At 61.4% G+C, this 20,857-nt stretch overlaps 2 protein-coding genes across 7 annotated transcripts in view; one reads left to right on the plus strand and one right to left on the minus strand.

Moving 5' to 3' along the window:
- CUL7 (cullin 7) overlaps positions 1-1,673 on the plus strand; it is a 37,478-nt gene extending 35,805 nt beyond the window's left edge. For both annotated transcript variants that reach the window (XM_073339860.1, XM_073339861.1), the window contains 3 exons: positions 442-559; positions 1,022-1,218; positions 1,298-1,673. In XM_073339860.1, coding sequence (XP_073195961.1) covers positions 442-559; positions 1,022-1,218; positions 1,298-1,582 — 600 coding nt within the window. In that variant the 3' untranslated portion in view covers positions 1,583-1,673. The remainder of the gene's footprint in view (positions 1-441; positions 560-1,021; positions 1,219-1,297) is intronic.
- Positions 1,674-2,301: 628 nt separating this feature from the next.
- Positions 2,302-20,857, minus strand: part of LOC140909773 (phosphofurin acidic cluster sorting protein 2-like) — a 113,677-nt gene continuing 95,121 nt past the window's right edge. For 3 of the 5 annotated variants that reach the window (XM_073339862.1, XM_073339867.1, XM_073339868.1), the window contains 17 exons: positions 19,197-19,348; positions 15,056-15,149; positions 14,616-14,687; positions 14,015-14,145; positions 13,585-13,717; positions 13,241-13,345; positions 11,394-11,500; positions 10,652-10,806; positions 10,357-10,467; positions 8,484-8,586; positions 6,984-7,016; positions 6,303-6,345; positions 6,121-6,163; positions 5,558-5,699; positions 4,827-5,050; positions 4,579-4,692; positions 2,302-3,645 (listed from right to left, as the gene is read on the minus strand). In XM_073339862.1, the coding sequence (XP_073195963.1) occupies positions 3,530-3,645; positions 4,579-4,692; positions 4,827-5,050; positions 5,558-5,699; positions 6,121-6,163; positions 6,303-6,345; positions 6,984-7,016; positions 8,484-8,586; positions 10,357-10,467; positions 10,652-10,806; positions 11,394-11,500; positions 13,241-13,345; positions 13,585-13,717; positions 14,015-14,145; positions 14,616-14,687; positions 15,056-15,149; positions 19,197-19,348 (1,878 nt within the window). In that variant the 3' untranslated portion in view covers positions 2,302-3,529. The remainder of the gene's footprint in view (positions 3,646-4,578; positions 4,693-4,826; positions 5,051-5,557; positions 5,700-6,120; positions 6,164-6,302; positions 6,346-6,983; positions 7,017-8,483; positions 8,587-10,356; positions 10,468-10,651; positions 10,807-11,393; positions 11,501-13,240; positions 13,346-13,584; positions 13,718-14,014; positions 14,146-14,615; positions 14,688-15,055; positions 15,150-19,196; positions 19,349-20,857) is intronic. The other 2 variants (XM_073339866.1, XM_073339863.1) reach the window with 2 other exon arrangements.

The following is a 20,857-nucleotide window of genomic DNA, read 5'->3' on the forward strand; positions in this document are numbered from 1 at the left end:
TCTCCACAGCCCAGTCCCTGCCCTCCTGTGACCCAGAAACCGCTGCAAAGCAGCTGCTGTGTTCCCGGGTGGCTTGTGCCAGAGGAATCAGTGTTGTTCTCTCTCCCCTTTGCCCCTCAGTCCCCCAATGTGGTACCACAGCCCCTTAGCTGGTGCTCCCCCCCCCCCAAAACCCCTATCACCACAGCCTCTGATACCTCCCCCCCATTGCCACAGCCCCGGCACCTTCCCCTATCAACATGGACCCCAGGGACCTCGCCCCAGTACACTCACTCCGGCCCCTCCCTCACGGTCCCCAGCGACCTTGCCCCATTGCCCCAGCCCCTGGGCCGTGGCCCCCAGCCACCTGGCCCACTTGCCCTGTCCTGGCCCCCAGAGCTGTCGCCCCATCATCATGGCCCTGCCCCTGCGTATTCACTTCTTGTCTCCTTTGCTCCGCAGGAAGTTGCTGTGGAGACCCTGGCCCAGGCCACAGGGCTGTCTCCTGTCCTGCTGAGCCACGCGCTGAAATCTCTGATGGGAGAGGCCGGGATCCTGACCCGGAGCCTGCCGCAGGGGGGTGCGTATGGGGAGACTGGGGAGGGGCAGTTGAGCCCTGGCCCTGGGTGGTTCCTGAACAAGGGGACCACAGATGGGGATGGAGCCCCTACGCTGGGCCTGGTTGGGGGGTATGGAGGGTTGGCCGGGTAGGGCTGGTCCCAGAGCAGATGCCAGGGAGCAGGGGTTTGTCTGTGAGCCGGAAGGGGGTTTGCATCTGGAGTAGCCAGTCCCCAAGCAGGGCTGGCTGGGGGGAGGAGAGAACTGGGCTGGTGTCTGTGTGTGGGGTGGGGGGTTTGGGGGTGGTCCCCAAGAAGGGCCGGGGGTTGGGTACATGGGAGGGGCTGGGACTGGTCCCCAAGCAGGTCAAGGGGGGTAGATGGAAGGGGCTGGGGCTGGTCCCCAAGCAGGGCTGGGGGGGATATGGGAGGGGCTGGAGGAGCTGCTCCCTGGGCGTGGCTGAGCGCGGCTGTGTCGGTCCCAGGCGTCCTGCGGCTGAACGAGGCGGCCCTGGCGCGGGCGGCGGGCCAGCACCTGTGGCTGCTCCCACAGCAGACGTACCTGAACGTGGAGGATGACGAGGGAAGCACCCTGGAGAGGAAGAGGAACATCATCTGCTGCCTCATCATCCAGATCCTGAAAGGGGAGAAGGAGCTGCACATCGATAACCTGGTGTTCAGGGTACAGGTCCTGGCAGGGGAGCGGCCGCGGGGCTCCGTGCCCGGGCAGCGTCGGGGTAACTCTGCCCTCTCCCCCCCAGGTGATCGACGCCTGTCAGAAATGGGAGTCTGGCCCCGCCCTGCAGTTCCTCAGCTTTTGCTGCAGCAGCACGGACGTGCTGTCCTGCATCCTGCACCTGCTGAGCCAGGGCTACCTGCGGCGCCAGGAGGAGAACCCCCAGCTGCTGGCGTACGTCTCCCCGGAGCCCATGCCCTCCCCGCCCCCGCAGCGCCCGCCCCAAGTCACCTTCCAGACTGTGGAGATCAAGACTATGCCCAACGCAGCCTGCACCGAGAAGAGACAGACCTTCTCTACCTTCAGGTAGAAGCGGAGCAGGGCTGTGTAAGCAGGCCAGGTGGGCACGAACACTGCACCAGGGGAGTGCCAGAGCCATCAGTCACAGGCAGGGCATTGGCTGCCCGGTGCTGGGGGCCTAGGCGTGCCCAGAGCTTGAGCGAGGAGAGCAGCCAGGCCTGGGCCCAGCCACGGCCCCTGGAGCATGAGACACGATTCCCAAGGGCTTGGGGGTTTTAATTTAAATAAAACAGCTGTGCTGATCTGTGCCCACAGTCCTGGGCCCTACCAGGGAACAGCAGAGCTTAGGCACAGCTAGAGGGACTCCCTCCCTTGCCTTGGTGCAGCTGGTGCCACCACCCCGCACTAGGGTTCAGGCAGCTGGCTGAAGATCCTAAAGCTGGGCCAGGGCAGAACGGAGCAGTCCCCCTCCCTGAGGTCCGGCTCCATTGGCAGCTCCTGATTCCCCCTTGTGCCCTGGCTCCATGTGCCCGGGGGGGGTCAGCGTTGAAGGCAGGTCCCTGGAGCTGGGCTGGGCATTCTGGGCCCGCACTGGCTGGCACGCTGTCTCCTGGGGGTTGTGCACTGGGCAGTGCCTGGCATCTGCAGCAGCCATAGCCATGCATGGTTTGTAGGCCCCCAGTGCCCACCACAACGCAGCTGGCTGGGAGGCAGCAGCATTGGCCCTGGCTGAGGGGCTCTGCACCACCTTCCCGCCCAGGGCCCAGCTGCACGCACCTTGCACCCCAGTCACAGTGGTACCAGCATTAATTTATTAAAATTAATCCAGAAAAGCAACCATACAGTAAGTTTAAAAAAAATAGAATCTTGTAAAAAAACAGGGTAACGCTTCCTCGGCTCCGTGGCCGCCCAGGGCTCCGAGGGGCTGGGCTTGGAGCCTTCCAGGCAGAGGGCAGGAGTGTGACATCAGCCCAAGTGCCAGAGCTACCATGCTACTGTGAACCCCATGCCAGCAGTAAATGGAAAGACACAGCCGTGCCCAGGGTCCCCCCATCTGCAGCCCAGCCTCCTCCTGAGCCCCATTTCTCAGGAGCAGCAGGTGGGCCTGCCCCTAGCATTTCTGGGCAGGGGGGCTGATGTAGTAATGGGCTGCAGCTCAGACTGGCTGGGTACTGACTCCTGGCACTGAGGGCACAGCTGGGCCAGCCCAGCTTTCTGCTCCCCTTAGGCCAGTGCCTGGGACCTCACTGGGGAGCACAGGGTGGCATGGGCACTGCCAAGCACACCTGCCTTGAGTTCCTGCAGCAGGCACAGCTCCCCCCTTGCTCTTCCTAGGGCTGGGGCCCCACTGCTGATGGTGGAGGAGGCCCCCACCTGCCACATTCATGGCTTCCTCGATGCAGCTCTAGGTGAGCCTCAGCTGGTCCAGTGTTCCCTAGCATGGGGGGGTGGGGTGGGGCAGGGGGGAAGAGCTGGGCCCAGGCTCAGCCCCATGGCCTCTGGGGTGCTGCAGGGCCCTGAGCCCAGGCTCACTGGGCCCTTGAGCAAAGGGTGACAGCCCCTAACCGAAACGGCAGGGTGGGGCAGAGACCCCTCACTCCCTGGAGCTGCCAGTGGGGCCCTGGTGCTTCCGAAAGGGGGCAACGGAGTTAGGCTCTTGCCACAGGGTGTGACTGGCTGAGCTGGCCTCCGGGCAGGAGCCAGAGCAGCCTGTTCTGCCCCCACAGGCACAGCACCAGTAAGACTCCCTCCAGTTGCTCCCAGTCCCCCTCCCTTCCTCAGGGTGGGACCTCTGGCCCTGGCTGGTGGGAGGCTGGCTTGGGCACCATGGGGATCCCCCTGCTGCACCAGTTCTAGGTGCATGTTAGAAGGCCCATGGGGGGAGAGAGAGTGGGAACGGCCAGGGCACAGCACCTGGAGCTGGGCAGCAGGAACCTCCCCCAGTGCTCAGCAGAAGCGACAGGCCCTGGACATCGCCTCCTCCTGCCACACTCAGAGTCCGGGCTGCCCGGCTGGCTCACACGCTCTTCGAGTAGCCAAAGATGCCCACGGGGAGATGCTTGACATGTGTTGGCCACTGCGCTGCTAGCTGGAAGAACTTCACATCGTTCCACTCCACGCCATCAATGGACACTGAGAGGAGAGAGCAGAGTGCAGAACGTAAGAGCGGCCACACTGGGTCAGAGCAATGGTCCATCGAGCCCAGTATCCTGTCTGCCAACAGTGGCCAGGTGCCCCAGAGGGAATGAACAGAACAGGGAATCATCAAGTGATCCTCCCCTATTGCCCATTCCCAACTTCTGGCAAACAGAGGCTAGGGACACCATCCCTGCCCATCCTGGCTAATAGTCATTGGTGGACCCATCCCCCATGAACTTATCTCGTTCTTTTTTGAGCCCTGTTATAGTCTTGGCCTTCACAACATCCCCTGGCAAGGAGTTCCACAGGTTGACTGTGCATTATATGAAAAAAAATATTTTTGTTTGTTTTAAACCTGCTGCCTATTAATTTCATTTGGGGGCCTCTAGTTCTTGTGTTATGAGAAGGAGTAAACAACACTTCCTCATTCACTTTCTCCACACCAGTCATGATTTTATAGACCTCTATCCTATCCCCCCCTTAGTCGTCTCTTTTCCAAGCTGAAAAGTCTGTCTAATTAATCTCTCCTCATACGGCAGCCATTCCATCCCCCTAAACATTTTTGTTGCCCTTTTCTGAATCTGTTACAGCACGCAGTATCCAAGATGGGGGCGTACCATGGATTTATAGAGGCAAGAGGGTATTTCCTGTCGTAGGCTTTAGCCCTTTCCTAATGGTGCCCAGAGTTCTGTTAACTGTGCTCAGAGCACCGCCGCGGCTCAGCAAGGGCCAGGCAGGGCTCAGAGTGCACAGCTAGGCCAGGGGGAGAGAGAGAGACTCGGGCAGAGCTCAGCCAGCCCTGTGGCCCAGCGCATGCTGCAGCCTGCCGGTGTCCGAGCAGTGGGGCAGAGCTGTTGGCCTGGGGGGCTCTGACATGGTGCCAGAGAAGCTGGGCACTAGGGATTTAGGGTGCTGGGCTGCCCTCACCTCGGAGCATGGTGTTCTGGTGCTTAGCTGTACAGATCAGGCGCGTAATCCCTTCGATGACTTGGCTTTTGGGCTCCAGGTCCTTCTCTTTGGGTTTCTTACTCAGGAACATCACTGGGAGAAGAAAGCAAAGACTCTTCGACCCAGCCCTGCCAGGGGAGCAAGGCAGGGATTCTCTGCCCCCGCCAGGGTTGGTACAGGAGTGCGGGCCCTGCCCGGGGGCCGCATGGGCCTTTGCCAGCTGTTACCTTTCTTGTTCTTCTCCTTGGTGACCACAGTCATGGCCATGGTGCTGGGGGGGACCAGCTCCCCAGGGCTGGGCACGCGGCTGACCTGCAGGGATCGAAAGTTGCTCTTCAGCGTGTTCTTCAAGCCCATCTCCCGCTTCTCTCCCTCCTTCTTCTTCTCCGGCCCCTGGGTTGTCCAGTAGTCGACCTGCAGGCCCATCACCTCCATGCCGGGGCTTAGGGACCTGGGCGACAACCACAGCCACATAGCACCAGGCCACACTCCGCCCCTCAGCGCTGGGCCTCGCCATGCCATTCCCACCCCCTCCTCACCTCGCACCTGCCATTGGCCCCCTTCTGGGTCCTGCTGCCCCACAGCCAGCTCCAGCCCCTCCTCCCCATGGGTGTCACCCATGTGGCCCAAGGGGCCTGGGCCCATTGCCTGCAATCTCCGCTTTCGTTTAACAGCTGAAGAGTCTCGGGCCCGGGGGTCTGGCTGTGTGTGGCACAGCCCCCGCCCCTCACTGCCTGGCAGCGTGTGGGCCCCCTCCCTTCTGGGCCAGGGCGTGGGGGGACGCAGAGGAGGCTGAACCTGCCAGCCCTGGGCTCTCGCTGCCTCCTGCTGGGACAGAGGAGTGTGGCTGGCTCTGCTGGAGTGAGCCGCAAGGAAACGGTTAACAAGGCTGCTGTGCCCAGTCCCCAGGGACATTAACTCTGCTGGCCTCCCTCCAGTCCCCCTGGCGGAGCCTCACCCAGCCCCCGAGAGGCTGCTGCTGACGGACGGGGAGGGCGGCGGGGTGCCCATGGCCTCCTTGCTGTGGGGGGTCCCTGCGCCGGCTGGAGGTGTGGAGCTCAGCAGGGAACTGGTGCAGACCGTGGCATCGTCAGAGTCCACTAGCGTGAGGGAAAGGCAGGGCCAAGTTAGAGGGGTGAGGGGGGCTGCTCTGGGGCAGAAGGCCATGACACCCCATTGCCTGTGGCTCTGTGGGGGGGCAGGATGGGCACTCACAGCCAGGGCTCACCACTGGTGCGTCTCCCTTCGGGTAGTCCTGGTGCTCTGGCCCTGAGGGGTGTAGATGGGACCTTCCCAGCTCCCGTGGCCAGCCGAGGCTGTAGCAGGGCTCGGGGAGGGAGGGAGGGGGGGCCCCCTTGGGGTTCCCCACCAGAGGGGTCCCTGCTGTCCCCAGTGGATCCGGGCTGCTCAGTGGGGAAGAGGCAGAGCCAGGAGCAGTGAAACACGCAGCCTGGCATTGAGGGGCACAGCCAGCCAGGCAGCTGCCCAGCCCCGTGGCTCTGGGACGCAGGGCGGGCTCACCTGAGGCGCTGAAGGACTGTTCCACGAGCCCCACCTTCACCACCTGCAGACAGAGAGACCTTAGACACCTCCCCTGGCCCTGCGGCCAGCCCCCCGCCCTACCGCCCCCCCCCCCCAGTGTCCATGCGCCTGGCAGGGCTGGCCTGCGGTGCCTGCACCCCCCCTTACCATCAGACACTCACCCCGACAAATGGCACAAACTTCTGGCAGGAGTCGTCGTCTGGGCTAAGCGAGGGAAGAGCGGAAAGGTCAGACGGCAAACCCGCTGCCCGGAGCACGCTGCTGCCCTCGGGGCGCCAGTCCACCGGGCAGGACCCTGCCTTGCCACCTACGGGCCGAGTAAGGCTTTCTGCAGGGCCATGCCCGGCCCTCCTGGCTGGCAGGGGGAGCCCCTAGTCATTCACCACATAGGGCAGTACCCAGCCCCCCCCGCTAGCAGGGGCAGCCCCCGAATTGTTCGCCACACAGGGCAGTGCCCGGCCCTCCTGGCTGGCAGGGGGAGCCCCCAAATTGTTCACCCCAGCAGGAGCAGAGCACTGCGGGGCTGGAGTGTCCCCCGGCACTGCCCCGTCCCCTACATGCACAGCACCCGCCCGACGCTGCAGCCCAGGGTCAGGCTAGTGGGGAGGGCAGGGGAGGAGCGGGGATAGCGACAAACAGGGAGCAGCACAGGGGGGCTGCAGGGGCTCCCCCCACACCCCGCTCAGCTACTGCAGGGAAGTGAGTTCACATGCAAAGCCTGGGCCGGGCCCTGCTCCAGGGCCGCAGGGCAGAGGGGAGCCGAGGGGCGGGCGGGGGCACCGGTTCTATGGGACGGAGGGACACACAATGAGGCAACAACGCAGCAAGCCACGGGCCAGTACCTGATATAAAAATCAAAATAGAGGCTTCTCTTCCTTGGGTGCCACAAACCAAGAGAAGGGAGAGGTGAGCGCGCTGCTGGGACACGCGCCAACAGCCGGCCCCCACGCACAGCCCACCCCCCAGGGGCAAGACGGCTCCAGGGCCAATTCAGGGGGCTGACCCCTGCGGGGGGACACAATTTGCATGAACCCTGCCAGGACAGAAACCATGAAAATGGCCTTGGTATCTCCCAGTGCTCTGCCCAGGGGCTAGCATTGCCCCTCAACCCCCTGCTAGCCTGGGCTCCCCCCAGCTCTGCCTGTGCCCCTCACTCCCGACCCGCAGCCACCTGCTAGGCTGGGCTCCCCCCACCCCCTGCTGTGCCTGTGCCCCCCCCACAACCCCTGCTAGCCTGGGCTCCCCCCAGCTCTACGGTGCCCCTCACTCCTGACTGCAGCCTGTTATCCTAGGCTCCCCTGCCTGCTCCCCCCACTCCCAACCCGCAGCCCCCTGCTAGTGCAGCCCTGGGCTCCCCCCCCCCCAGCTCTGCCTGTGCCCCCCACTCCCCCTGCTGTCCCAGCCCTGGGTTTCTCTGAATGAGGCAGATTAGTCGGTAGCTCCGTGGGCTTTTCCCCAGCTGGCCACGCTGCTCCGCCTTCCGCCCGCAGCTCACATTCCTGGCCTCACTGCGTAGCAGGATTAAGTCCTTGGGTGTGCCAGCAAAGGCCGGGGAGCCCAGTGCCCAGCCCAGAAGCCAGCATCCAAGCAGCTGGGCTGCCCATGTCCCCAGCCACGCTCCCACCTGGCAGATGACCCAGAAAGCCCTGAGGCTCCGTGGCAGCAGACAGCTGATACCCAACCTGCTGCACATGGGGAACGCTGCTGTGTCCAGCACTGGGCACGCCCCACAAGGGCCAGCAGCGTGAGAGAACGAGAGCTATCGGTGCCCCCCCGGGAGCAGGGGGAGTGCACGGGGCTGTGAGGAGCTCTGATCAGAAACAAGGCCCCAGAGGGAAGGGTCACCCCTGCTCTCTGCCTGGGCCCCCGCACTCCGCGCCGAGGGATACGGCAAAGGCAGGCCGGGCAGGAAGGGCATAGCGTGGCATTTGTCTGGGCATCTCCGCTCAGGGCTCCTGTGGCTGCTTCTGCCACTCACACACTGGGGGGGGGGGGCGGCGCCAGCTGAGAAGGGGACTGCACAGGAGACCCTGCATCGGTTTGGGGGACCCCAGCTCATCCAGCATAGGGCTTGGCCAGTCCTCCCCTCCCCCAGCCCTGCCCATCCGGGCCTGCTGGCCTTTCTTCTGCCACCCGGCTAGTTCAGACAGTTCCCTAGGGCACTGTATAAACTGGGGGCCACCCAGCTGGGATTCAAAGTGCCAAGGCCCCGGATCTGGCTGCGGAAGGGCCCTCGGCAGTGGCTAGAAAGACTGGTTGGTGTCCAGGGAGACTGCGTGTGCCCCCGGGTCTGAGCTGGTCGTGCCCTTTGCAGGGGCCTGAGCACTCACTCCTGCTCTCACCTCTTCTGTTTGTATGTTAGCATGGCCTCGGAGATGGGCAGCTGGTGAGACTGGCTGGCTCCTGCAATGAACTGAACCATGCGGCCAGGGACGTCCACGGTGTCTGGGGAGGCAAGGTGTTATCTCTCAGCTCTGTGTTCTCAAGGAACCAGGGCACAGTACCCAGCCTGCCTGACTCACGGAAGACTTCCCCCCCCACCCCCCAGCCTCTGCTTGAACCAAAGCTGATCAGAAGACAGACTTATGAAAAGGCCATCGGAGATGCACCTAAACCCCTCTGGACAAGGGTGACAGGAGTAAGGCAACTCCCCTCACCTCATTTGTATCATAGAATATCAGGGTTGGAAGGGACCTCAGGAGGTCATCTAGTCCAATCCCCTGCTCAAAGCAGGACCAATCCCCAATTTTTGCCTCAGATCCCAAAATGAACCCCTCAAGGATTAAACTCACAACCCTGGGTTTAGCAGGCCAATGCTCAAACCACTGAGCTATCCCTCCCCCCTGAAGATGGGACAGGGAGGCATCCCCATTAGCGCACAGAATGGAGAACAGAAATTCCAAGGCAAGAACCGCACTGAACTCTGGGACCAGAAAAGCAGGGAAGCACTGCATGATGGGGGATCTCTGTTCCAGATGTTAACGAACCCACGCCTGCACACACCCAGCTCAGTCGTTATCAGACCAATTCTAGTAAAAAATCCTTTATTGGTACCCAAAATACTGAAGCTATCTAACTGCATTGTGGGCTCCCTGGAAGGAACACCGCCCACAGCCAGGAATGAGCGGTTCCTATTGTCTAGCCTGAACAAAACAATTTTGGGATCCTCCCTTGAGCCATCAGTTTATCCATAAACAAACCTAGTGTTCTCCCTTGAACCACTGTTCTTTCCCCACAAAAACCCAGACCCACGCTCAAGGAAGTGCTCTGATGCCTGGATCCAAACTCTGCAGCAGTTCCACTGGGACCTCATCTTCTCCTGATGAAGTTCATTTGATCCTGCTGGGGGCTTGGCCTGGCTCCAGCACTCCGGACCCTCAGCTACCACCATCACCTGGGACCCCCATTGATTCCAGCTTCACAGAGTGGCGAGAACCTAGCTCTCTCTCTCTCTCTCAGTCTAGTCTTCTGACCCTGACTGGTGGGATCAGTTAGAGTTTTCTAAACCTGACTTTTATAATCAAATTGAAGTTAGATTTATTATTATCCCTGTTTTGTTTGTTTGGCTCCCCTCTGGTTATTACCTGGCAATAAATAACTTTCATCATTAAGCTGGTTGCTTCTCTCTACCCCACATGTCGGTGTTTTTTGGCTTCCCCATTCACTCTGCAGCAACGCTCCTTGTACCTAAGCTAAAGGTCCCTGCAGCGCCCAACAATCCTGGGGGGTTTGCTCATCAAGTGGGTTACGACCAGAACAATTGTAACGTGAAAGTGGGGATAGGGATGTGCTGAACCTGGGCCATATGAGAGTAGCAGCTCGAAAGTGTCTGCTGAGTCCAGGGACATAGAAGGGGTCAGCTTGAGAGTGCTAATTAACCCGGTCCTCTCAGACGCGCCCTGTTAATGTGTGTGTTCGTCTGATCCTGGGGCGGGAGGAACCCAGCCCTGGGGAACCTTGGTCTGGCAGGACAGCTCCACTGGGAGGGCACTTGCAGCAGGGAGAAGCAGAGCTCCGTGTGAGAACACACGTGGCACAAGCAGGACATTGACAGAATTACAGAACCCCCCTCTTCCCCCGACAGAAGAGTAATCCTAAATAAATGAGTGAACCCAAAGTAATGGGCAAATCTGGTAACAAAGGGCAGAGTTGAGCGCACTGCCAGCTGCCCACACAGCCCAGAGCTGGCACTGCCTGGACGCCCCTGCTGCTCACCTGCGCTGGGGGGCTCGGCCCTGCTGAACAGCTCCCTCCACGCCGTGTCCAGGAAGAGCGCGCTGTACCTCCCATCCACAGACGCCAGGTACTTGGCCAGCGGGTGTGAGCCTGCCAAGGAGACGGAGGCAGTGACACAGCCAGAACAGACCCTGGCTGCTCCCAGGAGCGGAGCTTGCTGACGCCCGGGCTGCTGCCGCCTCTCCCCCACGTGGGCAGCCTTCGGGGGGCCCTGCAGCCCCTTCCCCAGAGGGCCCTGTGCCCGGAACTGGGGTGACCAGCGGGCGGTTCTTACCCAGTGGCACCACGAGGAAGCGGAGGTAGTTCAGCCAGTCGGGGGTCTTGCTGGCCAGCTGCTCCACGAAGAACCGCAGCACGACACTCAGGTAGCTCTGGTCTCCCGCCACGGCCACTTTGACTGGGGGAGGCATGTGAGAGTTGCAGTTACAGCTGCAGAGGGAAGAGAAACCCCTGAGAGACTCAGAGCCACGCAGGGGCCAGGACAGACGCTACCCATGGAGACAAAGACACTCCCCCCACGCAGCCCAGATGAAGGGCACAGCTCCCCACGGGCAGGTCTGCTGCGTCCTGCCTCACTGCTCAGCGACCCACTGTGGCTTATGGGGAGCAGCCATGAGTTCTCAGTGTTGAGACTGACACCACCATCATTAGGGTCCAGTGTCAACACCCAGCTGGGAAATATGCGGGCAGCCCATCCCTGCTCCCAGCCCATGCACTCAGGGCCCAATCCTGCGATGGTGCACAGTCAGACCCCCAGCATCCATGCACTTCTCCTTCAAACCCCTCCCTCACTGCAAGTCGCTGAGCCTGCTCCAGTGCTATCTGGGCCAGGCCCTTCCCCCACCCCACCCCACCCCGGCCAGGGTCTGGCCCCAGAGCCAGTCTCCTCCCCCATGCCTCTCAGAGCCAGCCCCCTGCCACATCCCACACTGCATGGGGCCAGCCCCCGCCCCCAGAGCCAGTCTCCACCCCACCCTGCTCAGGGCCCGCCCCCTACCCTGCCCAGCTGCACTCACTATCTCTGGATGCGGGCGACGATGGTGTTGAAGGCAGCCTGGACGTCGGCCACAGACCAGGTGGAGACGACTGGTTGTTTGTGCGCCTGGAGCTGCTCGCTCAAGTACTGTTGAGACAAAGCCAGAGAGAAGGCAGGGGCTGAAGCCCCGCTCCAGACAGCCCAGCCTGTGGGACCCATGCTAGCCCGAGCCCATGCACACGTCCCTTCTCTCCCGCCCAGTGGCTCCAATTCATCCAGAACCCAGCACTGGGTAGGAGCAGTTCTAGAGGCATCCCTCTCTCGGGGGTATCTGTGCCAGGCCCCTACCCCAGGGCCCCCGTGGGAGCTGTGCTGCACAGCGGGGGGAGGTTGGACCCAGAGACTCCGTTCCCATGGGGGCAGGGCATTTCCAGCACTTGTGGGGGGGCGGGGGGCAGGCATACCCGGCAGAAACGTCTCCAGGACAGACAGGCTCGCCGATCGCTCCCAACAGCCTGCCCATTCTCCCAGCTTGGGGAGGGGTCCCTGAAGTTCCTTTCGGACCTGGCATTTTCTCCCCCACTTCCCCACTGTAATCTAGTCACCCCTCTAGCTCCCCTCTAACCATCTGGGCAGCCTGGGCTGTCAGTCTCACTGTGAGGCATTTTCTCCAGCCCTCCAATCGTTTCACTGGCTCTTCTCTGCCCCTCGCCCCGTTTCCAATGGCAGACCCCAGACCTGGCCACGGCGTCCAGTACTGGCCGCGCCAATGCCAGAGAAGGAAGTAAAATTGCCTCCCGGCTCCATCTCGCTAGCTCCCTGGGGAACAACAGCAGCGAGTGTTCCTGAGCCCTGAGGAATCCTGCCATAAACACGCCCATCCAGCGAGGAGTCCCCAGGGACGACTCCTTGCGAGCTCTGCCAGGCAGCTCGTTCTTAGTCCATTTAACGAGGGCTCTCGTGAGGCTGAGCTAGGCCTGTGAACCGGTGTGTCATGTGGAGCTGAGTCAAACACCTTCCCGAAGTCTCAGTATGTTACATCTCTGCCGTTACCTTTATCAACCAAACTTGTAATCCCATCAGAGATGGAAATCAGGGCTGTTTGACAAGATCTGCTTGCCAGAAACCCACCTTGGCTGGCATTAATTATATACCTATCCTTCATTAGCAATTGGATCCCATCTCAGCTTTTCCATGACATTGCATGGGACTGATGTCAGGCTAACCAGACCACAGCTAGCCAGCTAATCCCACCTGCCCTTTTTGAATATTGGCCCAACATCAGCCCTCATCCGGGCTTCTGGAATTTCCCTGGTATTCCAAGATTTATTCGAAATTAGCATCAGAGATCTCCTCAGTCAACTCTTTTAAGACTCTTGGATACAAGTTCTCCAGGCCTGCTGTTTTAAAATCGTTCGTCCCTGGCAGATGGTGTTTAATCCTCCTTGGCGACTGCTGGAATGGAAAGCATGTCGTCCTCCACGTGTGACACGAGCCCATCACCCTGGCTCCTTTTCAGCTCCAGCCCGGAAACAGTCACTGAATACTTCTGCCTTTTCCGCACCATTATTGACAATTTTACCCTCTCCAGCTGCGGGGGGGTGGGGTGAGGGAGAGCCTGTGCCACAGCCAGGACCTCCTTGGTTCTCAATAAACCAAAATGTTTTGCCCGTCTCTCCTGGTCGCCTATTGCACTGTCGTGTAATACATCGTTCCGAAGGCACTGATGCTATTCCTGGTCTTGTTCTCCAGTGGCTGCCCCCAAGCGAGGACAAAGGACATAGGGCCCTAGCCTGGAAACCCTCTGTTTCCTGGGGCTGCCCCCTGCCATGGCTCCGCAGGCAGCCTGCCCAGCTGGTGTACAGCCCGGCTCCCCTCCCTCCTCACCTGCCCTTGCCACTCGGTGACATTCACTAGGATGATGCTCTCCGGAAGCTGCTCATCTGAGATCAGGATCTGGTTCAGCTGATCATAGACAGATTTCCGGGGCACCTAAGACAGCACAACCAGGCAGGATCAAACACTACAGGGATCCCCTGGTCTCCCACAGGCCAGCCACTGTCCCACTCCAACGCCTCTCCACCCACATGGGCCAGGGTCCCGCAGGCAGCAAACCGGGCCACCCACTGCCTCTCCTGCAAGCCAATGGGGCCCAGCCCCACCGCCCTGCCGTGCCCCCTGCCCTGCAAGAGGCAGGAATGCCACCCACGCTAACACTGCTGCAGCCTGACCTGGGCGCTGTGCCGCGAGTCCGGCGAGCTTTCACTGTCCAGGCTGCTGGTGCGGTCGCTTTGCCCCTTCAGGTTCTGCCGGTCCTTCATGGAGGTGCTGCGGGGCCGCCACACCTGTCTGCTTTCAGCTTTGCTGCAGGGTGAGAATCTCCAGGAGTCAGAGCTTACGCTGCAGCAGCCTTGGCCCCAGGGCTGGGGCAGCCAGGTCCCCAGGACTGTCCCCACACCATCACAACAGCTACACGGGAGCTGGCTGCACCCGGGGCCGGGCCCCCGCCGTCCCCCGCCCCCGGGGCCGGGCCAGACCCCCATCAGCCCATTGTGACTGGTCCATCAGCACTTTCCTTGCCAGGGAAGAGCGTGGTGGGCCCAGCCGTGTTCTCCCCAGCCCAGCCGTGCAGCCCGGGACTGCGGTCTGGAGCCACCTTACCTGGGTGACACAGCGTTTGGGGGCTCGGGCTTGCCGGCGCTGCCCAGCTGGGCCAGCCTGTCAACACTGCTCTCCCGCCTGGCTGCCTCTGCCGCCCCGGGGCGTGGGGAGGGCTCCTCCGGCTCCAGCGCCTGAGGGGACACACAGTCACTGGACACAGGAGAGAGACCAGGGCCCCAGAACCCCTCCCCAGGGGCTGATGGGCCCACAGCCAGTCTCCTTGAGACAGGCCTCCGCCCTGCTCCCCGTCCCACCGTCTAGCTACAGCACGTCTCTGGCCCCATCCCTGTGGGACCGGAGTGCTCGTCACTGTGTGGCCCCTCACAGGGCAGGGCTGTCGGCCCCACTGGACGGGGGCCCAGAGGCTCTGTGAGGGGCCCACCAGGAGCCTGCAGCAGAGCCAAGCTCCCAAGTGCTCTAACCACTGGACTATCCTTCCTCTCAGCTCCCTGCCTGCGTCTGCCCCCTCCCCAGGGCTGCCAGCATTCCTCCACGCCCCCACCTGAGGGGACAGCTCGCTCCCTGGACACTGAGACGCTGGGCACCCTCCAAAAGCCTCAGCCAGCCACGCCTGCCGGCCTGACAGCACACAGACACTCACCGCGGCCACCACCTCCACGCCCACCTCCTCCAGGGCCCGCGGAGCTCCGGCCTTGCGTTTCTCCGCTTGTCCCTGGGGAGAGGGAACCAGAGTCTAGATCAGAGCATCCCAGGGCAGGGCCACGGCAGCCCCACGCATGACCCCCAGCACAGGGCAGCCGGATGTGGTTCTGGCTGTCTCTGGAGACGCACGAGTGTGGGGCAGCCTGCACCCCAGAGCTCCCGCCAAACTTCTGTCCCCCCGAGAGCGCTCCTACTCCGTCCGGCTGTGCTGGGACAGGACGCCGCTCGCGCCCAGGAAAGAGAGAAAAGGAGAAGGAAATGCAGAGCAGAGCGACCCCCGCAGGTGACAAGCACCTCCCTGGGAGGCCTGGCTCCCGGCAGGATATCCCAGGCTTACAGGCTGCTGGGGGAGGACAAGGAGGCGGGGATGTGACTCACAGGGCTGCTGGACTCCTGTTCCTGCCCTTTCTGGCCGTGCAGACTACCAATCTCAGTCTGGGAACCCGAGTGAGAGACGCCCTCAAAGAAACGCCTGCAGGAGAGACAGAGACGCACAGGGAGACAGACAGAGGGCGAGATGAGACAGACACGAGGACACCGGGACCCCCGCTCAGCCTGCAGCGCCACAGAGAGGCCCCCAACTCACTCCGGCACCAGCCCAGCCCAGCGTCCCCGGGGTAGGGGGGTGAAGCTTGCAGGGAGAGGAGCTTGTCCCCTTGGCATGCTGAGCCAGAGAGCGCCAGGAGCTGAGCTGCAAAGGGATCCTACCCTCAGGCTCATGCTGGGCCGGGGTGGGGGGAGACTTGGCCAAGGGGCTGGGCCTGAGTCTGGGACCTGCGGTTCCCGGAGGTGGCGCGCAGGGCTGGGAGCCAAGGACGGGCCAGTTCCCTGCTAGGAGAGCTGGGGCAGGTTTACGCCTGTGCTCAGACCGGGACTGTCTGAGGGAGCCTGGTGCCTGCTCGCACCTCAGACTGGTGCCACATCTCCTGGGCCCCGTGGTGCCTTGTTCCATCCTGTCCGTGGTGCCTAGGGGCTGGCTGGGCTCTTGGCTGGCACAGAACGCGGATCCCCGGGACGGGTGAGGATCATTAACGGGAGGAGCTGGCATAGAGCCCCTGCCCGGGCTGCTCCCAGGAGGTGGTGATGTTGGTGTGAAGGGAACATGCCAGGGGACTGCCCTGACCGCAGGGCCAGCAGGCCTGCAGGACACTGGCGCTTTCCGGGCAGGTGGGCAGCCCGGGGGCAGGGGGCTGCTACAGCGACGCAGGGGGACGGCCCCACAGCCACCATACACAGCAGAGCTGTCGGGCACCTCAGGGATGTCGCTGGACAGAGGGTGGATGACGCAAAGCCTTTGGGGTCCGACTCCTTCCCACAGCTGGGGCTCTTGGGGGCTGCCAGAGTTAAGTCCCGTACACAGGGGGTGCCGGGGTCACCTCTCTGTTTCCAGACAGAGCCGTGTTTAACGTGAGCTGAGATCACCCCACTCCAATGCCGCCCCATCCCCCGCCACCAGAGAGCTGGGAACGCACAGCTGAGTTCAACACCCCCTGTGGTCAGTGACCTACACCAGTGCAGAGCCAGACACATGGGCTGGAAGGGACCCAGAGAGTCGTCGAGTCCAGCCCCCTGCACAGAGGCAGGGCCAAGTAACCCCAGACCATCCCTGGCCTTAGAGACCCCCCAGTGATGGGGACTGCACTGCCTCCCTGGGCAGCCTGGCCCAGAGCTTAACCACCCGAGTCAGACACTTGGAGCCCTGCCCTCCTTTCACAAGGCAGGTTCACACCCCGGCTCCTGCAGCCACTCTACCGCTGGGTGTTTCAGACTGGCCTCCTGTCGGCTGCAGAGCCATGCCGGGGCTACGCAGCAGCTGGACGATTGCCTATGATTGCAGCGGAGACAAGCCCCAGGCAGATGCCTTGCAAACCGCAGCTGGAGAGACTAGACTAGCTGACTGTGGGTACAGAGCACCGGCTGGCCGAACCCCACGAGATCACGAGGCTCTTCCTGCAGTGCCCCCCCAGTGGCTCTGGTTGGCTCGAGAAGACCTCCCCAGTGAACAGGGAGGAATGGCCAGGAACCATGGGCAGGCCCTCTCTGGAGGCTCCCAGCACCGTCTGCTCCATCCTCTACCAAAGCCACAGCAGTCAGCTGACAAAGACGTGGCTGGCTGGAGGAGGTCCGAGCTCCAGGCAAAGGGAGCTGGGATCTGGAGTCCCAGATCTGGAGAGAAGCGGGGGCCTGATGGAGGCCCAGGAATGTGGCAAGCAGCCAAAGGGCTGGCTGCGACACATCCCACTCTAAAGACTTGGCTGGAACAAGCTGAGAAGCAGCCCAGGGCACAGGGTTAGGGGTCCAAAAACGACAACACCCACTGGCCTGTGGCTCTCAAAGAGGCGGAAAGTGACCCGGGACATCTAGGGCGCTGTTTCCACATGACAGAGCAGCACTGCTGAGCTTATGAGCAAAATGTCCCCAGCTTAATCCGAGAGCTTAATAACAGCGCGGATGAACTGACAATAAAAAAGGAGGCACCATATTCGAGTCTGCTCCGGTGCCCTGGAGAGCAGCAAATGTCACCGCTCTCTTTTCAGAAGCCTGGAGCACGATCCCGGGAATCGCAGACCCTGGAGCCGGAGTTCAATCCCCGGTGAAACTGGTCCTGCAGACGATGAACGACCCCCCGGGTAGAAACCCAGCTGCACTCAGCGGAGTAGGAACGAAGCCATACGGCTACTGCCAAGGGAAATCACCCCTCCCTGGCAAGTACAGCGCTCGCACGCAGCAGGGAAAGGGGAATAGCCTGGGGGCAGCGCTTTGCCTGCCGCAGAGTCCCCCACAAGGGGTGATTCAGGAAGCCAGAGTCATGAGGTGAGAGGCAAAGGCACCTGTCACCCGGCCCCAGAGAGCGCCTTGGGTGTCATCGTGGGCTCGGCAGGGGCTGTGGCAGCCAGAGGGGCAAACAAACGAGTCGGGCGCATGAGGAACAAGTCGAAAACCAACACTGAAAATACCTGGCTCCCAGGGACAGACTCCCGAGGCTCTGGCTATTTAGCTTGGCCAAGAGAGGGTGAAGCAGGGACTTGGTGACAGTCTGTAGGTCCTGACATGGGGAACAGATACTTCGTACTGGGCTCTAGTCTAACACCATCCAGTGGCTGGAACAGATACGTCGCACTGGGCTCTGGTCTAACACCATCCAGTGGCTGGAAGCTGAAGCTGGACAAACTCAGACTGGAAGTAAGGTGTCGATTTTTAGCAGAGAGAGTAACGAACCCTTGGAACGACTCACCCAGGGTCATGCTGGATTCCCCAGCACTGGCAATTCTGCAGTCAAGTTTGGCTGTTTTTCTAAAAGCTCTGCTCCAGGAATGATTGGGGGCCGGTCTCTGGCCTGTGCTCTGATCCCAGTGTGCCCTGGCCTGGGGATGTGTGATTCGATAAAATCTTACCATACCCTATCTCTGAGCTGGCCTCCCTTGGAAAGCGAGTGCAGCTGTGGAGTAATCCCAGAAATAGAGGGGTTCAGAGATGGGCAGTCAATCTCTGGGAGGCCAGCAGAGATGGCAGGGCTCAGGGCTGCATAGCATCCAGGAGGCATGCCAGATGCGCCTGGAAGAGTGAACGGAATAGAGAAGCTAAGTCCATCACTCCCTAGCATGGCCAGAACCGGGGACAGTCACTGACACCAAAAGGGAGCTCACTTCCAACTGACACAAGGCCGTACTTCTTCACACAACGCTCAGCTAACCTGTGGAACTCACTGCCACAATGTGAGGCTCGGCACTCAACGGGGTTCAGCGGAGGACTGGACATTTCTATGAATAATGAGAAAGTCCCCAGCTACTGAGATGTACGTCTCCTGCTTCCCAGCCCAGACAGCCCCTGCTAGCACGCTCCCAGTAGCGGTGTGGTCATTGCTAGCCCCCAAGATCAGAGCCAGCGGGAGAGCCGCAACATCCACACTGCTATTCTTAGCATGCTAGCTTGAGTGGAGCTAGTGCCAGTCTGTCTACCAGGCTGGGGGGCTCGCTCGCAGCTGCAGTGTAGACAGAGCATGTCCCCCGCACAGGACAGAGGGATGACAGGGCCTCCCGTGAGACGACAGGGCTCCTTCCTCCCTGGGGCCAGTGCATGTGCCCCCTCCCTCCATCCTGTCCAGCAGCGAGCGAGTCGGTCAGTCCTGCCCTGGGCTGGCTCTCCGGGAGGCACAGGAAATGCACTCCGCAGGCAAAGCGACTTCCAGCCAGGTTCTGTGCTGCTCCGGCTGTTACCCAGCTCCCCGTCCGCCTGCCCAGTCTGAGGTCAGCATCCGGCGCTGGGCGGCGTTCGCCTGGGAAGCTTCCTTTCCAAGCACAAGAATCGAACTGGGTGACAGGGCCCGGGGACCAGGTCTCCCAGATGCTGGCTGTGTGCTGGCAAGGCACCCGGGAGCGCTGCGGGAAAGGAAAGCACCGCCCGGGCCTCTAGGCTGGGCAGAGGAGAGCGTAACTGACCTTTGGGGCACACAGGGCAAGGCGTGGGACACCCGGTGCAGGACATGTGATGCATCTGTGTTTCTCCTATCAGCTCTCACCTCAGGGTGGGCTTGGGGGTGCTGTGCACACTCTCATTATCCTCCAGCTCAGGGCCACTGTCGCTGTTGTTGCATTCCTCCAAGCTGTCGTACAGCAGCCCCAGATCCTCCTCCACTTCTCGGGTCTGACCCACCGGGTCGGAGTCCAGAACCTGCGGCAGAGAAGCACAGGTAACAGCAACGCTCCCTCCCCAGGTCCCTGGCTGCGTGCTCTCCGGAGAGGAGCAGCCCCACAGGCCTGTCAGCACAGCGCTCGCCTAGTGTGGGGATCTCTGCTCTGATCTGTCCCAGCCTGGCCCAGGTGCCTGGATTCTCTCCATTGACACCGGCAGGGCACGCTCTAGGCTACGGCCTGTTCTGGGACCCCCGGAGCATTCTGGAGATACCTCCAGGCCATCCCCCAACCGGGGCCTGCCTGTCCTCATGCAGCAGCGAGGACAGAGCCACCTGAGGAACGAAAGGGCCGGGGGCCCGAGCACAGCTCCCCGCAGCTGCTCACAGTCACCGCCCAGGGCCACAGGAGCAGGAACTTGGTCATGCTGCCATTTCCCAAACTTCACACAGCTGGGCCGGCCTTGGGGGAAACGAGGCCAATCCCCCGTGCATCCTGCCACGTGCAGTTAGAGACTGGCCTGCCCTAATGTAGACACCTCCCCGCATGCACGACCCCATGCCTGCTTCATCATCACTGTGGGCTAATTTCCTGCCCCAGATGGAAGTATCAAATGCAGCCCACAAAAGGTACACGAGACTGCCTATCAACCCTCAGGGAGTCACTAAAACCCACAGCCAAGACAGACCGTACGAGCTCTGCCTCTCAGAGGAAGGACTAACTCTTGTGAGACAAATGAGTCCAAGTGCTGGAGGGCCCAAGCCTCTAACTCCAGCCCTGTTCAAGCACCGAAGCCACCAGACTAACACGCACAGCCCGCTCACCCAGGACTGACCCAGCCCGCAGGGAGGAAGGCAAAAAGCCAGGCACGGGCTGGCTTCAGTCAAAATGAGCTACGGAGTTCGTGGGTGAGTGATCACCTCCCCCTAATATGCTCATCATGAAGAGACACGGCAGAGTCCTTCAGCCACCTAGGACTCCGCAGCCTCCTCACGCTTGAGTCTCCAAACCTTGTAGTCAAACCAAATCGAAGCCTGGAACCCACCTTCTCTGGCAGAGATCCAAATTCACTGGACACCAAGTGCCGGCAAGGAAACCCCAGGAAGTGCCGGCAAGGAAACCCCAGGAAGTGCCGGCAAGGAAACCCCAGGGCTTAGACTCTTACCAAACCAGCCACTTTCTGCTCCGCTCAAGAGACCACTCGGGAAGGACAAAGCCATCTGAGACCCACCCCAATACAGTCATTTCCAGACAAACTGGTCTGCCTTTTGGGAGCTCTCCGACTGTATCCTTATGGAGCGGAGACACCAAGGTCATCTCCAAAACACCCGCTAGCAGAAGGGAGAATACCCTGCCCGTTGTCATGCACCCAACCAGATCTGGCTTCATAAAGGGACAACCGGTCGCCAGAGTATCTGAGAAGTCCTCCACTGAGCCCTGCTGTCGCTCATGGCAGACCAGGCCAGCTAACTCTCCACCCCATACAACCCTCTGGGAGCCATCAATTCCAGCACTCCCCCTCCAAGGCCCTCTGTACTAAGCAGGGCAG

This window comes from Lepidochelys kempii, chromosome 3 (genome assembly GCF_965140265.1).
Source record: "Lepidochelys kempii isolate rLepKem1 chromosome 3, rLepKem1.hap2, whole genome shotgun sequence".
NCBI lineage: Eukaryota > Metazoa > Chordata > Testudines > Cheloniidae > Lepidochelys > Lepidochelys kempii.